We start from the raw sequence: 14,554 nt of genomic DNA, 5'->3' as shown, positions 1-14,554 counted from the left end.
TCCTGGGCGGTCGGTACAGTCCTGGGCAGTTGGTACAGTCCTGGATGATCGGGACAGTCCTGGGCAGTTGGTACAGTCCTGGATGATCGGGACAGTCCTGGGCAGTTGGTACAGTCCTGGGCAGTTGGTACGGTCCTGGATGATCGGGACAGTCTTGGGCGGTCGGTACAGTCCTGGGCAGTTGGTACGGTCCTGGATGATCGGGACAGTCCTGGATGGTCGGGACAGTCCTGGGCAGTTGGTACAGTCCTGGGCAGTTGGTACAGTCCTGGATGATCGGGACAGCCCCAGAAACTCCAGGGATCAACCAGACCTTCCTGGGCCACTTGCAGATTCCTGCACTGCTGGCGCCCACCTCGCCTGGAGCCCTGAGGGTGGGAGGTGCCCTTTGGGACCTGGACCACCTCCTGCTGTGCACCTCCAGGCAGGTGGACCCTGCCTGGGGTGGACAGATGCCTACGGAGGTGGGGGGTGTCAGCGGCCCTGAGCCCAGAAGCTCCGTACATACAGTGACTGCCTCTCCCAGACCCATGTCTACATGGGCTAAGCTGAGTGGTCACCTGCTCTTGATGATGGTGGGGTAGGTAACCCTGGAGTCCCTCAAACCTACACGCAGACCCCATATGACCATGTTAGTGGGAGGAGCTAAACTCAAGACTACTGTTAGAGTCCATGAGGATGCTGGGAGCAGCCCCTTGTCAATCTGTGCTCATTCCCACTGCGGCCGTGGGTGTCTGTGGCTGTGGGTGTCTGCCGTGGCCGTGGGTGTCTGCGGCCGTGGGTGTCTGTGGCTGTGGGTGTCTGCCGTGGCTGTGGGTGTCTGCCGCTGTGGGTGTCTGCGGCCGTGGGTGTCTGGCCCGTGGGTGTCTGCAGCTGTGGGTGTCTGCGGCCAGCATCTGCTGTGGCCATGGTGTCTGTGGCTAGCCCCTGCTGCAGCTAGCTGGCCTAGCCTGCCACATCCTTGTGGCCCACACACCTCGTCCGTGACCCCCAGGAGCCATGGCCCAGAGCGTGGGCCCATGTCCTGCATGCCCTGGGGCAAGGGGCTGGACAGAGGTCTTGGGACCTCCCAGAACCCGTGCCACCCACTGGGTTCCTATGGAAAGGAAAGCTGAAGTTTAGCCAGCTCCACAGACAAATGACCAGGGAAGGCCTGAGTTGCGAGCGGCCCTATTGTCACAATCGGGCCTGCTGGGTCTCCCCGAGAGTGCCCAGGGGGCGTGTGGGCATGGAGGTTCCCCCTGACCTGGTGTCTGCTGACGAGGATGGCGTTAGGTCCAGATGTTTGACACTCAGTACACAGCAGGACAAGCGGTCATCACCACACTGGCCCGTGAATGTCTAAGGTCTCCTGTGGGGTCAGCCAGCCCAGAGGGACACACAGCTACCCTGGTGTGCCCTCAGAACAGCCCTTTTGCTGGCACTGCTGGCTTGGGAGGGGGGCTGTGCCTTGGCCTGTGGTTCTGCCACCTCAGGATGTACTGTACTGGGCATGGAGCTCTGATGCCTTCTGCTCAGTGGCTTCCCCAGTGCCACCATGACAGGCATGCAGTCTTGGCCTCAAGTGGGCGGCTGCAGCTGCTGCCTTGAAGCCAGCTTGGGGAGCACACACTGCAGGTGCCAGGGGTGGACTGGCATGGCCTTGAAGCCAGCTTGGGGAGCACACACTGCAGGTGCAGGTGCTGGACTGGCATGGGCTGTGTCCCCATGGGTGAGGTGGGTATGGGCTGTGTCCCTGTGCCCTGACTGGGCTGGGCATGAGCTGTGACCCCGTGGCTGCACTGGGCATGAGCTGCAACCCATGCCCTGACTTGGCCGCGTGTGGGCTGCACTCAGTTCTTCAGGGCGTCTCCTGCATGGAGCTGTCTGTCATGGCCTCCATTGCCAGCTGCCCAAGGCTTGCGCCTGTGCATGATTCTGAGCTTAAAGCTCTTGTCCCCAGGGCTGTTCCTGGGGCAGAGAATGTGCCCCACTAGGGGGGCGCTGTGCAGAGGGCAGGAGACGCTGTGTTGAGGTGCTGGGAGTAGGGTGGTGCGGGCCTGCGTGCGTGGGGCTGTCGCTGGCGGCAGCTTTGCCCAGGACAGTCAGCTCACCAGGTGTGCTTCCCCACAGGCAGATGAGAGGATGTAGCAGAGCGACCACCGCGGCCACACCCGCCACGAGCTTGGCCTGGACACCCGGCCCAGTCGGAGCACATTGCCTGGGACGTCCCTTTGGCCACCAGCCTCACCATGTCCAAGAAGGGTGCCAGTGGCCGGACGAGGAGCGACAGAGGAGAGGCGCTGGCCGCGCTGCAGGCTGCCAACGAGGAGCTGCGTGCCAAGCTCACGGACATCCAGATCGAGCTGCAGCAGGAGAAGGGCAAGGTACGCCCGCTCCGCCCCCCAGCGCTCGCACCCTGAATCTTGTCTCCGTTTTAATTTGTAAAGATACTGTATTTTTATTGGAAAGGCAGATTTACAGAGAGAAGGAAAGGCAAAAAACTTTCATTTACTAGTTTACTCCCCAAATGGCTGTGCCAGTCAGAGCTGAATGGCTCAGGAGCCAGGAGCCTCTTCCGGGTCTCCCACACAGGTGCAGGGTCCCAGGACTTTGGGCCGGCCTCGACTGCTTTCCCAGGCCACAAGCAGGGAGCTGGATGGAAGTGGAGCAGGCGGGACATGAACAGGTGCCCATATGGCGGGCGAGGATTTAACTACTAGGCTACTGCACCAGGCTGGCTTTCTTTCTCTTTTTTTTTCTTTTTCTTTTTTTTTTTTTCTTCCTTCCTTTCTTTCTTCCTCTTTTTCTTTCGGATTTATTTTATTTTTATTTGAAAGGAAGAGTTACAGAGAGGAGAGACAGGTCTTGCAACTGCTGGTTCACTCCCCAAATGGCTGCAATGGTCGGAGCTGAGTGGATTTGAAGCCAGGAACCTGGAACTTCTTCCAGCTCTCCTACATGGGTGCAGGGTGCCAAGGCTTTGGGCGTTCTTGGATTTGGGGGCCTGGTTTCTTCTTGGGTCTTCAGAGAGCAGGGGCTTTGCTGGCAGAGAGAGCAGGGGCTGCCAGAGCCCGAGGATTTCAGGGTCAGAGGTCAGCCACAGTCCTCAGCTTTGCAAGACCACCCCCTCCCAGCCAGCTCCTTCTGCTCTGTATTGACTCATTTCATTCCTTTTCTCAGCAGGCACAGTGTGTGGGTCTGGCACAGTAGCCTAGTGCCTAAATCCTTGTCTTGAATGGCTGGGGGCTTACTCGCAACACCCCATGGGGAGACCCACCAAGCAGCTGCCATTTCACAACATGAAGTTGGCTTCAGAGGAGGGGGAGGGTCTTGGGCACAGAGGGATGCAGCCCCGGCTCCCTGGCCTCAGCCTGAGTCCCAGAATGTTCCAGGGTAACTGGGGCCCCCAGGACCCAGGAGTCTAAGGAGGGGGGTGGGTGTCAGGACCGGAGTACAGCCAGGGTCACAACCCAAAAAGCTGCCAGAACACTTGCCTGGTGGTGGAGCACAGCAGGCCTCCAGTTCTACAAGGGTGAGGATGCCTGCAGGCGGTGCCCTGGAACCCTGCAGGGGCCAGCGCCTGATGGGATGGGACCGGGCGACACACAGGGCCTGATGGAATGGGACCAGGTGACAGGGGGAGCCCCCAGGGCTGCCAGGCCAGGAGAGTAACCAGAGGCAGGAGTGGCTGGGCCTGCCCAGAGAGCCAGAGACCCCAGGGTTCCACGGGACCTGAGATGGGTTGGGGTCTTCCTGAGGTCTTTCCTGCAGGGTGCACTCTGCAGGGATGGGGCGATGGTGGGAGATGAGGTGAGAGGCCTCAGCCCTGGGCAGGGAGGCACAGGGTGCCCTGTGGGAGGCACAACCACCACGGAGTGTGAGTCCTCCTCCAGGTCCGCTGGGAGAGGCCGCCTGGTTCTGGCGGCTAGTGGATGGAGCCCATCCTGTATGGAGAGAGGTGAGTAGGGGACAGGTTGTCAAGGGCAAGAAGCTGACCTCTCGCTATGGGGTGTCGGCATTGTGTACCAAGCACCGTCAAGAGGATGGGAGACCCACGGTGCATGAGACCGTGGTGCCCTTCCTGCCCAGCTCCTGGGGTTGGGGCGGGCCAGGGGGCAGCAGAGGAGGGGTGGGGCTGTGTTCAAGGGGAGAGCCCCCCACTGTGCCCTGGGGCAGCCATCCATCAGCCTGTCTGCTTTCCCTGCCTGGCCTGCTTCCCCAAGGATGCTGTGTGCTCCCCTCCCTTCCCACCTCTGGAGCCCGTGGTTGTGCGGGGTCAGGTAAGCCTTCTGTCTTCCATCGGCACCTCGAGGGGGGCACTCGCCTGGAAGCAGGCTCCCAAGTTTGCAGAAGCAGGACCAGGTCGTGGCCGGTGCCGGCGGGTCTCAGGAGCGCTGCGGTCTCGCTGTCTTGCAGGTGAGCAAGGTGGAGCGGGAGAAGAACCAGGAGCTGCGGCAGGTGCGCGAGCACGAGCAGCACAAGAGCGCGGTGCTGCTCACGGAGCTCAAGGCCAAGCTGCACGAGGACAAGATGAAGGAGCTGCAGGCTGTGCGCGAGGCCCTCCTGCGGCAGCATGAGGCCGAGCTGCTGCGCGTGATCAAGATCAAGGACAACGAGAACCAGCGGCTGCAGGCGCTGCTGCACGCGCTGCGGGATGGCGCGCCCGACAAGGTCAAGACCGTGCTGCTGTGCGAGGCCAAGGAGGAGGCCAAAAAGGGCTTCGAGGTGGAGAAGGTGAAGATGCAGCAGGAGATCTCCGAGCTCAAGGGGGCCAAGAAGCAGGTGGAGGAGGCGCTGACGCTGGTCATCCAAGCTGACAAGATCAAGGCCGCCGAGATCCGCAGCGTGTACCACCTGCACCAGGAGGAGATCAGCCGCATCAAGAAGGAGTGTGAGCGCGAGATCCGCCGCCTGGTACGTGGCCGCGGATGCGGGTGGGCTCGTGTGGCGCGGACAGGCACGGTTCACGCCTGTGCGCACACCCACCTGGACCCTGCCTGGAGCGCGGCCCCGCAGGGCAGCAGCGTTCCCATTGTCCCCTCAAGGATTTGACCCTTAGGTGGGCATCAGGAGAGGGTTTTGCAGTCACTGTGGGCAGAAGTTGGCCACTTTGGTGGCAGGCTGGGCAGTCCCAGGGCCCAGGAACGTCAGGGGTTGTGGGGGCTGGCCAGTTCACGCCAGGCTGTGGAGGGTGGACTTGTCCTGCTCTACCTCGGAGGCCGGCATCCACCTGGCACCGCGGCCCCATGTGGGCAGTGGTGACCTGTCTTGCCACCCTGCTGTGCTCAGCAGCCCTTCCCAGCCCCCACCCCGCAGGCCTCTTGTTCCCAGTCTACCTCTGGCTGCTCTGCGGAGCTGGTGTCTAGTCCAACCTGGGGTAGATGCCACCACCATGGCAAACAGCCCCGGACCCCAGGCCTCCCTAACCTAGGGTTAGCACAGCCCTCCATGCCCCTGAGCCGGTGCTGGGTCACCCTCTGCAGCACCTCTGGCCTCAGTCTCTCAGGACGTGAGCCCCTCCCTGGTGCAGTGGAGTGGCAGGTGGTTTTTGCTGCATGATTCGCGTGGCCTCTGAGCCCTAGGGTGGTCAGAATGTCCTGCCCGGGGAAGGGGTCTCCTCCGCTCACCAAGGGCCATGGTGGGAAGCAGCGGCGCCCAGCCTCCCCGTGGTCGCCACCCCTCTGGATCCCAGAGGCCACTGACCTGATGCTTTAACAGCTGGTCGTCTGGGGCTCATTGCCCTACCCCCTTATTTTAAAGATTGATTTATTCTTCTTTGAAAGAGCTACAGTGAGAGAAGAGAGAGATCTTCCGTCCTCTGGTTCACTCCACTAATGGCCACAGTGGCTAGAGCTGCACTGAGCTGAAGCCTGAACTTCTTCCAGGTCTCCCATGCGGGTGTGGAGACCCAAGCACTTGGGCTATCTTCTGTTGCTCCCCCAGGTCTATTAGCAAGGAGCTGGATCCGAATTGGAGCTTGCGCCCATATGGGATGTCAGTGCCACAGCTAGAGGCTTAGCCTGCTGTGCCATGGTCCACTTCTGTTTTTGGATTTTCCTGGCACACGGCCTCTTCCCCCCCTGGCTTTGGGGAAGGACAGCTCAGGAAGGCATGGGCAGCCTGACAGGACGTCCAGGCTCAGGAGTGCAGCTCTAGGGAGTGGGCCACTGCCACCTCCCAGCCCAGCCAGGGCACTCCCGCCACCCTGGTCCTCGTGTTTCCCCTTGGCCCCAGACAGAAGGTGGGGTCCCCTCCTGAGGCCCAGAGCCTGGGAGCGGGGTGGATAGTGGGTCCAGGGGCTAGAAGAGGGATCTGGCCTAACACCTAGCGCCTGAGCAGGGCAGCCCCCAGTGGCCATGGGGGTGCTTGTCGGAGGCTGTTGCTTGGTCCTCAGCATTGTCCTCATGTGCCTGCTGGCTCCCCAGAAGTCGGTCTTCTGCCCTGTTCTAGCTGAGTGTCTGAGTAGTAACAGCTCACTGCACAACATCCACTGGGAGCATGGCTCTTGGACCAGAGACTCTGCTAAAGGCCTCCATCCTGGGCCCGCTCCTCCTGGCTGTGTACCCCAAAACCGCCCACTGTGCCCTGTTGTGCCCCACGTGGGACCTTCTGTGCCTGCCCTCTGATTTGGGGGACCCCTGTCCTCTCGTGGATTCCTGGGGAACAAGGGGTCAGGCGAGCAGTTCCAGGAGACGTCGTGAGAGTGCAGGGGCGTTTCATGCAAAGCATGCCCTTCACCGCGTGGGGAACAAGGGTTGGCGAGACTGCCACGGGTGGTGGCGCCACTCTCCCTGCCTGCCGCCTTTGGCTGGGCAAGCTGCTCACCTCTGGTCTCATAGCTGGTCTGGTGCCCACTGCCACACCGGAGCCTGAAGCCTGCTGAGTCAAAGGCAGGATGCTGTGCGGGAGCCTGTGCGGGACCCAAGTGCCCTTGGCAGTCAGGTGCCACTGTGACCCAATGTGGCCTTCAGCCGCCGCTTCCCCCACTCTGTCTCCTATCTCCTAAACCCTGTTCCTTGGGCATTGTACCCCAGGGTCCCGATCTCTCCCTGCAGCCGCGGCCTGCGTGCTCATTGCCCGGCAGTGTTTTCAGCTTCCACAGCTAACATCGTCAGAGCTTCCCTGACGCCCACCCGTGTTGGCACCGGCCCCTGGAAGGCTGCTCCTCAGGGCTTTGTGCCCCTCCCTCCCTGCCTGCCCTCTTGGCACCCTCGGGAGGGGCGAGGGGAGCGCTCCCCCTGCTGTTCTCTTTCCGCTTAGGAGCGCTGAAGGCGGATCTCGGGATGTGGGGACCTTGCCCCCCAAGGCTAACCCCAGGAGACGGAAAGTGTGCTTCTGATGGGGTCTTGCTATCCTGTCTCTCTATTTTGTTCTGTCCCCAAAGAGGAACTGGAGTTGGTACAAAAAAGGCAGAAGGAAGAAATGAAGGCACCAGATGGTAAAGGTTAGGGTGCTGGTGGCCTGACTCTGCTAAGGAACTGCTTTTAAAGGCAGTCGGCTAAGTTCCAGGATAAACTGTTAGCCGGACTTCATGTTGCTGTGCACCTGCTGTTACCCTCATGCATTGCCAGAGGCAGGCTGGCTCCAAACAGAAAATGGAGCTTCTGGAGGTGCCAGGCGAGGGACCCTGCCTTGCAGTGGCCTTGGTGGAGGGGGCACAGGGCAGCACCTAGCAGGACAGGAGTACTATGTCTGGACAGGTCTGCTCCCCACCCCGACCCTGGCAGACACCCTAGGGACTCCAGAGGCCCCCACCCCATGACCCTGGGTGAGCTCAGCAGGAACCACCATCTCCGACCTCTTGCCAGCCCTGGCACTGCCGGGGGACCTGTTGTGGTGCCAGGGCTGTGCTGGGCCTCTGGGGTGGCCGAGGGGCACACCCACACCCCATCTCCAGATGGGGTGGAGTGTGCAGCCCCTTTCACTCAGCACTCATCTATGGTATCTCCACCTGTAGGAGGCCCATTCCAGTCCTGCCCACCCGCTTCCCCTCCAGCTTCCTGCTCATGCTCCTGAGAAGACAGCAGAGGGCCCAGGGCTAGGGCTTCTGCTGCTCTTGTGGAAGACCCAGATGGAGTGCCAAGCTCCTGGCTCTGGCATCGCCAAGCTGGTGCGGTCATTTGGAAAGAGAACCAGTGGGTGGAAATTCCCTGGGAGCATGTGCTGTGTGCCGTGGTCCCCCCTCTGCAGCCCACAGCAGTTGGGCAAACCCCAAGAAGGGGCTGGAAGGGGCTCCATTTGGGTGCCTTTGCCTTCAGCGGAGACTTCCTCGGGTGAAGGGCCAAGAACCCACAAGGCCCAGACAGGGAGGCCCTTTCGAGGTGCCCAGGCCAGCAGCTCCCACCGAAACCCCTGATAGTAGGGGAACTCAAGGAAGCCACAACTCATGTGGTCAAACCTTAGCTCAGGGTGCCCTGCCGTGTGCACAGGATGGGGTGTGTCCCCCAGTTCCTGCACTGACAGCCCTTGGTCAGTGAGCTTAGAAATCTCTCCGCACAGTGGCTGTGCCCAGGCCCAGAAGCGGGGCACCCATCGGACCCGGTGTCTGACCATTTTGTGGGAAAGGCCCGCAGGGGAGAGGGAGCCTGCAGGGGCCACCCTGGATGACATGCTGCCCCCAGCCCAGGCATTGACCCGACCTGGCCTCGGCGGGAGCAGAGGGGGCGTCCTAGTGTGTTCCTGCACCAGCCTTCAGTGCGGGGACCTGTGAGTTCTTGCCATGTCTCCCCAGTCCAGCATCCTTCACAGGAGGGCAGGTGCAGAGCCCCAGTCGTCTACTGACTTCCTGCAGTGACTGACCCAGTCAGGCCTGGCATGATCCCACCCCCACGCCCAGCCTGGCCCTGAGTGAGGGTCCCATGCCCACCCTGGCCCTGAGTGAGGGACCCATGCCCAGCCTGGCCCTGAGTGAGGCACCCATGCCCAGCCTGGCCCTGAGTGAGGCACCCATGCCCAGCCTGGCCCTGAGTGAGGCACCCATGCCCAGCCTGGCCCTGAGTGAGGCACCCATGCCCAGCCTGGCCCTGAGTGAGGCACCCATGCCCAGCCTGGCTCTGAGTGAGGGTCCCATGCCCAGCCTGGCCCTGAGTGAGGCACCCATGCCCAGCCTGGCCCTGAGTGAGGCACCCATGCCCAGCCTGGCCCATTGCCTAGGGGCTGGCAGCAGGGAGCGGACCTGTGTGCTTGCGTTCATGGGACCCAGGAAATTCTCTTCACTTTTACTGAGGATGGAGGCAAAAGTTAAAACAAATTTTTTTTTTTCTGCGTAAGTTGAGATCTTCCGTATTTTATTGATGGAGGTAAATCGTACAATTGGATCTCAAATTTATCATCAGCTTGGCACCTCTGGAATGAACTGCGAAAGGTCTTTCTATGTTTTCCTTTTCTTAGGTTTCTGGATTCAGGAGTATCTTCTCTTTTCTTACATTTCCTTGACAACTTTCTTTTTTTAAGATTTATTTTTTCATTGGAAGGTCAGATATATAGAAAGAAGGAGAGACAGAGAGGAAGATCTTCCATCTGCTGATTCACTCCCCAAGTGGCTGCAATGGCCAGAGCTGAGCTGATCCAAAGTCAAGAGCCAGGAGCCTGGAGCCGCCTCTGGGTCTCCCACGCAGGTACAGGGTCCCAAGGCTTTGGGCCATCCTCAGCTGCTTTCCCAGGCCACAAGCAGGGAGTTGGATGGGAAGCGGGGCTGTCAGGATTAGAACCAGCACCATATGGGCTCCCAGCATGTGTAAGGTCAGGACGTTAGCCACTAGGCTACTGTGCTGGGCCCCCTTGACAACTTTTGGTGCTTAGATTTGGCTAGCCTAAAAAACTGATTTTGGAGCCTGGCATGATAACCTAGTGGCTAAATCCTCCTTGCCTTGCATCTGCTAGGATTCCATGCGGCCACTGTTCATGTCCCAGCTGCTCCACTTCTCATCCAGCTCCCTGCTTGTGGCCTGGGAAGGCAGTAGAGGACGGCCCCAATCCCTGGGACCTTGTACCCACATGGGAGACCCGGAAGAGGCTCCTGGCTTCAGATAGCCTCAGCTCCAACTCCACTTGGGGAGTGAACCAGTGGACAGAAGATCTTTCTCTGTTCCTCCTTCTCATTATAAATCTGTCTTTCCATTAAATAAAATACAATTTTTAAAAGTTCATTTTTCTGTTGCCTCAGTGAATTTGATATGAGTGTACCGCTTCCTTAGACACTTAGGAAAGTCTTCTTAGGGAAGCTGTTTTCTTTAAATTTACACATTGCGTTGATTCATTCAGTGAGCAGCACGTGTTCGTCCTGTGTCAAGTCACTAACGCGGATCCTGTCCCTGCTGTGCACGTAGAACCTGCGGAGCCGTCCGCTCAGCCTGGCGGTCCTGCAGGCTCACAGCCGGTCTTGCTTCCATGCCTGACACTGGGGGCTCCTCGCCCCCACCACCCCAGCCGGTTTCTGCTCTCTGTCAGGTCATTGGGTGGTATTCCATGGGTGTCATATAGGAACTTAAAGGCGTGTCACAGCCTGGGCCTTGGCTGCGGCTGAACCTGTGATGGCAGCATCGCTGCCACCTGCCCCTCCCTCTTCCCAACCGCCCTGCCTTTCCTCTCCTGCAGATGCTGCAGGCAGTCAGTAGGCTCTGGCCTTATCTTTGCCCACATGTCCCACTCTCATCTGTCCAGGAGTGGACATTTGGAAGCCACCATGACTGTCGGGGGGCAGTGGTGGCTGCCGTGGTAGGACAGGTGTGCCAGGACTCCCTGTTTCAGCTCTGGGACCACCCGAGAGGGCTGGCCACTAATGGCAGCCTGGGACAGGTGGGGCATGAGATATGGGCACTGCCCTCCAATTTTCACGGCCTTGTGTGAAACAAGGGGCTGCGGCAGCCTCCGGCTCGGCCTGGCCCCAGTCCGTGGGTGGAACGGAGACAGCCTGGGGTGGAGAAGCGTCCTCCAGGCCCTGGATGAGGACTTCTTGGTCTGCCTTCCCTAGGGGGTCCCGGCTCACAGACAGGACCGTCCCCTGGAGAGCCCGCCTCCTCTCGGGGCCCAGCTGGCGGACAGGAGGGTCCTGTTGAGGGCCCCTCAGTGACAGGATGCGGAGCCTGCAGAGGGCCCGGACACTGTGTCTGTGTGCCAACCCCTTGCTCATGGCCCATTGGACGGCTGAGGTGGCTGCTGCTCAGCGTAGGGGCCAGGGTTCGGGGTGCGAGGCCTCAGTGCTTTGTTTCCTGGTGTTTTGGAGGGCACCCAGTATGTCAGTGTGCCATGCCACTCCCCGGGCTTGGCTGTCTTCGTCTCTGCTTTTCTAAGTCATTGGCTGCTGCTTCCAGTACTTCCCAGCCCCTGGCCAATGGGAACTCAGCAGTTAAGTCTCTTGTGTTACGTCCAGCCCAGGACCCCTCTCTGCCTGAGCTATTCAAATCGGCTCAGTTATACTCATCCCGAGACTCCGTGGCTCCCTTGCCTGCAGTGCCACCTCCTGCCAAGCACGTGCCTCAGGCGGAGCTGACCCAGCGGCTGCTGGCTGCCCAGGAATGCTTCTCGCCACATCTGGGGGAGGTGAGGAGGCCAGGAATGGGCAGACAAGCAGGGCACAGACTGCCCCCCACTGAAGCCTTGGTACCCCAGGGTAGTGGGGAAATGCAGTTTTGCGAAGACAAGGTCACACCTCAGGGCAGGGAGAGGCTGCAAGAGGACGAGGTGCCCCGCACTGTCCCGCGTCATGCCATAAATGCCCTGGTCTGCCCAGCTGTGGCTCCCAATCAGGTGGGGTCTGGGGTGGGGGGACTCTCGGGGTCCCTGTGTTGAGCTCAACACTTCCCTCAATTGTGCCACACAATGCCAACCCTCGTGGACACCTGGGGGTCCCATCAGGGCAGCTGGGGACCCTGTGGGGGTTCCACGGGGCACCCTGGCTGGGCGCAGGTGCTTGGGGCTTTGGCTAGGCGGGAGCTCTGTGCCTGGACGTAGGCAGGGCCACCGCTCCTCCCATTTCTGCGGTAATGGGTCCGACCTCTGCGTGTGTGTGTGTGTGACTGTGTTCTGTTCTCCTTGTAGATGGAGGAGATAAAATTTAAAGACAGAGCAGTCTTCGTGCTGGAGAGAGAGTTAGGGGCGCAAGCCGGGCACGCGCAGAGGCTGCAGCTGCAGAAGGAGGCTTTAGATGAGCGGCTGTCGCAGGTCCGTGAGGCCGAGCGGCACACAGGCAGCCCCAGACGGGACCTTCCTCATGCAAGCGGTGCAGGAGACGCCTCAGACCGCCCGGGAAGCCCCGTAAGCACCTCCAGGCCTCGCCCGGCCAGCCCAGCATCCCCACAGTGAGGCTGCTCCGAGGAGTCCAGAGCTGAGCGCAGCCTGTGCCCTGCCCAGGACCCCCTCCAGGCAGGCTGCTGGGGGCACCCCATTCCCACGTGTGGCACTCCGTCTCCACGTGCACAGGCCTCGGCCTGCTGGCTCCCTCCACCCCGCGTAGCCAGTCCTCTCACCTGCTTCTCGTGAGAGCTGTGCTCTGTTCCTCCCCAGCCGCCCGCAGCGGCGAGGACTGGGATGCCACACTCACACTCCTCTAAGGTTCTGGGATATCCCGGGGGGCGGGTCCCCAGCCTCTCCTGCACCTGTTGAATGAGGAACTTGGGTTGTGCCCCGTGCTCCCCGAGACACCTGCTGGCTTGCTTTGAGGCCAGACCCGTCCATGGTTGAGCTGAGCCGCCCTAGGCCAGTGGCACCTCAAGCACAGAGAGTGATGTTTGTAAGCAGCTTAGCTAAGCTACCCAGCCCCTCCTGCTGTAGAGTCTGGACCTGGGTAAAAGTGGGGTTCCCTCTGGGTGGCATCCAGTGGCCCCCGAGACTCTGGGGGAGCGTGCCCCCATTTCATTGAGTCTGTATGAGCAGCTTTACCTGTGCCGCATGTCCACCCAGGCTCTCCTGGGAGGCGCAGCCCAGCAAGGAGGGTGCAGAGCCCGTGCAGGTGCAGCCGGCAGCCCCAGTCTGCCCGTGTGCCTGCATTTGCCTGTCCCTGCCCGCCACATCTGCACACATTCTGCTCCTCCGACTGTCCTTGCCCCACCATGCAGGGTGCTCCGGGCTCGGTACTGCCCCACATGCCCCTTGCCCACCCAGCAGCCACAGGGCCTCAGGGAGCAGGCATGTATGGGTGCGCGACTTGGGGACTGGCACCGGCCTGGGAGCCGTAGTTTGCAGTTGGTTCTTGTTTTAGGAACAGCAGTTGGATGAAAAGGATGCCCGGCGCTTCCAACTTAAAATCGCTGAGCTGAGCGCGATCGTCCGCAAGCTGGAGGACCGCAACGCCTTGCTGTCGGAAGAGAGGAACGAGCTGGTGAGCAATGGGGTGGTCGCTGTGGGGGTCATGGACACTGAGGGCTGAGGGCTGTGGGGGCTGTGAGGGCTGTGAGGGCTGTGAAGGCTGTGAGGGCTGTGGGAGCTGAGGTTTGTGAGGGCTGTGAGGGCTGTGAGGGCTGTGAGGGCTGAGGGGGCTGTGAGGGCTGTGAGGGCTGTGAGGGCTGAGGGCTGTGAGGGCTGTGAGGGCTATGAGGGCTGAGAGCTGTTAGGGCTGTGAGGGCTGTGAGGGCTGAGGGGGCTGTGAGGGCTGTGAGGGCTGTGAGGGCTGTGAGGGCTGAGGGCTGTGAGGGCTGAGGGCTGTGAGGGCTGAGGGCTGTGAGGGCTGTGAGGGCTGAGGGCTGTGAGGGCTGAGGGCTGTGAGGGCTGTGAGGGCTGAGGGGGCTGTGAGGGCTGAGAGGGCTGAAGGCTGTGAGGGCTGTGAGGGCTGTGAGGGCTGAGGGCTGAGGGCTGTGAGGGCTGTGAGGGCTGAGGGCTGTGAGGGCTGAGGGCTGTGAGGGCTGTGAGGGCTGTGAGGGCTGAGGGCTGTGAGGGCTGTGAGGGCTATGAGGGCTGAGGGCTGTTAGGGCTGTGAGGGCTGAGGGCTGTGAGGACTGAGGGCTGTGAGGGCTGTGAGGGCTGAGGGCTGTGAGGACTGAGGGCTGTGAGGGCTGTGCAGGCTGTTGGGGCTGAGGGAGCTGCAAGGGCCGTTTCCATTGTGCTTGGGGCCCAGAGGTGTGGGGCGTCTACGTTTCCTGGAGTTGGGCTCAGCGGGCTGGTAGCAACAGAGAGCTTGTGCTTTTCCTTCCTCCTCATCTGTGGGGGGATAGGACCCACCCCAGGACGTGGCGCCCAGCCACCTGGCCCCTGTCCCCTGACCACTGAGTGTCTAGAAGACCGCAGCCAACTGGGCCCACCTGGCACGAGCTGGACTTCTTCCTTCGCACAGCAGGTGTCCGCCAGGGCCCGCTTGCTCTGCTGGTGACTCAGAGCAGTCACCAGTGACCCCCCTTGCCTTTCAGTTAAAGCGCCTGAGAGAAGCTGAGAGTCAGTACAAGCCACTGCTGGATAAAAACAAGCGCCTGACTCGGAAAAACGAGGATCTGTCGCACACCCTGCGGCGAGTGGAGAACAAGCTGAAGTTCATCACCCAGGAGAACATAGAGATGGTGAGGGCCGCCAGGGCGCTGGCCTTGGCCCTGAGGCTGGCCCTGGCCTGCTGTGGTCCCCATCGCCGCGCTCTAGGACTGGCGGC

General features: G+C 61.0%; 1 protein-coding gene across 18 annotated transcripts in view; it reads left to right on the top strand.

Moving 5' to 3' along the window:
• Window positions 1-2,231: 2,231 nt before the first annotated feature.
• JAKMIP3 (Janus kinase and microtubule interacting protein 3) overlaps window positions 2,232-14,554 on the top strand; it is a 32,515-nt gene continuing 20,192 nt past the window's right edge. For 6 of the 18 annotated variants that reach the window (XM_040991718.1, XM_040991719.1, XM_040991715.1 and 3 more), the window contains exons 1-4: window positions 2,232-2,366; window positions 4,399-4,896; window positions 13,181-13,300; window positions 14,322-14,468. In XM_040991718.1, coding sequence (XP_040847652.1) covers window positions 2,232-2,366; window positions 4,399-4,896; window positions 13,181-13,300; window positions 14,322-14,468 — 900 coding nt within the window. Of the gene's footprint in view, window positions 2,367-4,398; window positions 4,897-12,021; window positions 12,238-13,180; window positions 13,301-14,321; window positions 14,469-14,554 lie in introns of all 18 variants that reach the window. The other 12 variants (XM_040991708.1, XM_040991712.1, XM_040991706.1 and 9 more) reach the window with 5 other exon arrangements.

This window comes from Ochotona curzoniae, unplaced genomic scaffold (genome assembly GCF_017591425.1).
Source record: "Ochotona curzoniae isolate NIBS_2020 unplaced genomic scaffold, NIBS_Ocur_1.0 contig_66, whole genome shotgun sequence".
NCBI lineage: Eukaryota > Metazoa > Chordata > Mammalia > Lagomorpha > Ochotonidae > Ochotona > Ochotona curzoniae.
The sequence above is the reverse complement of the archived record's forward strand: the minus strand, read 5'-3'. Positions and strand labels throughout refer to the sequence as shown.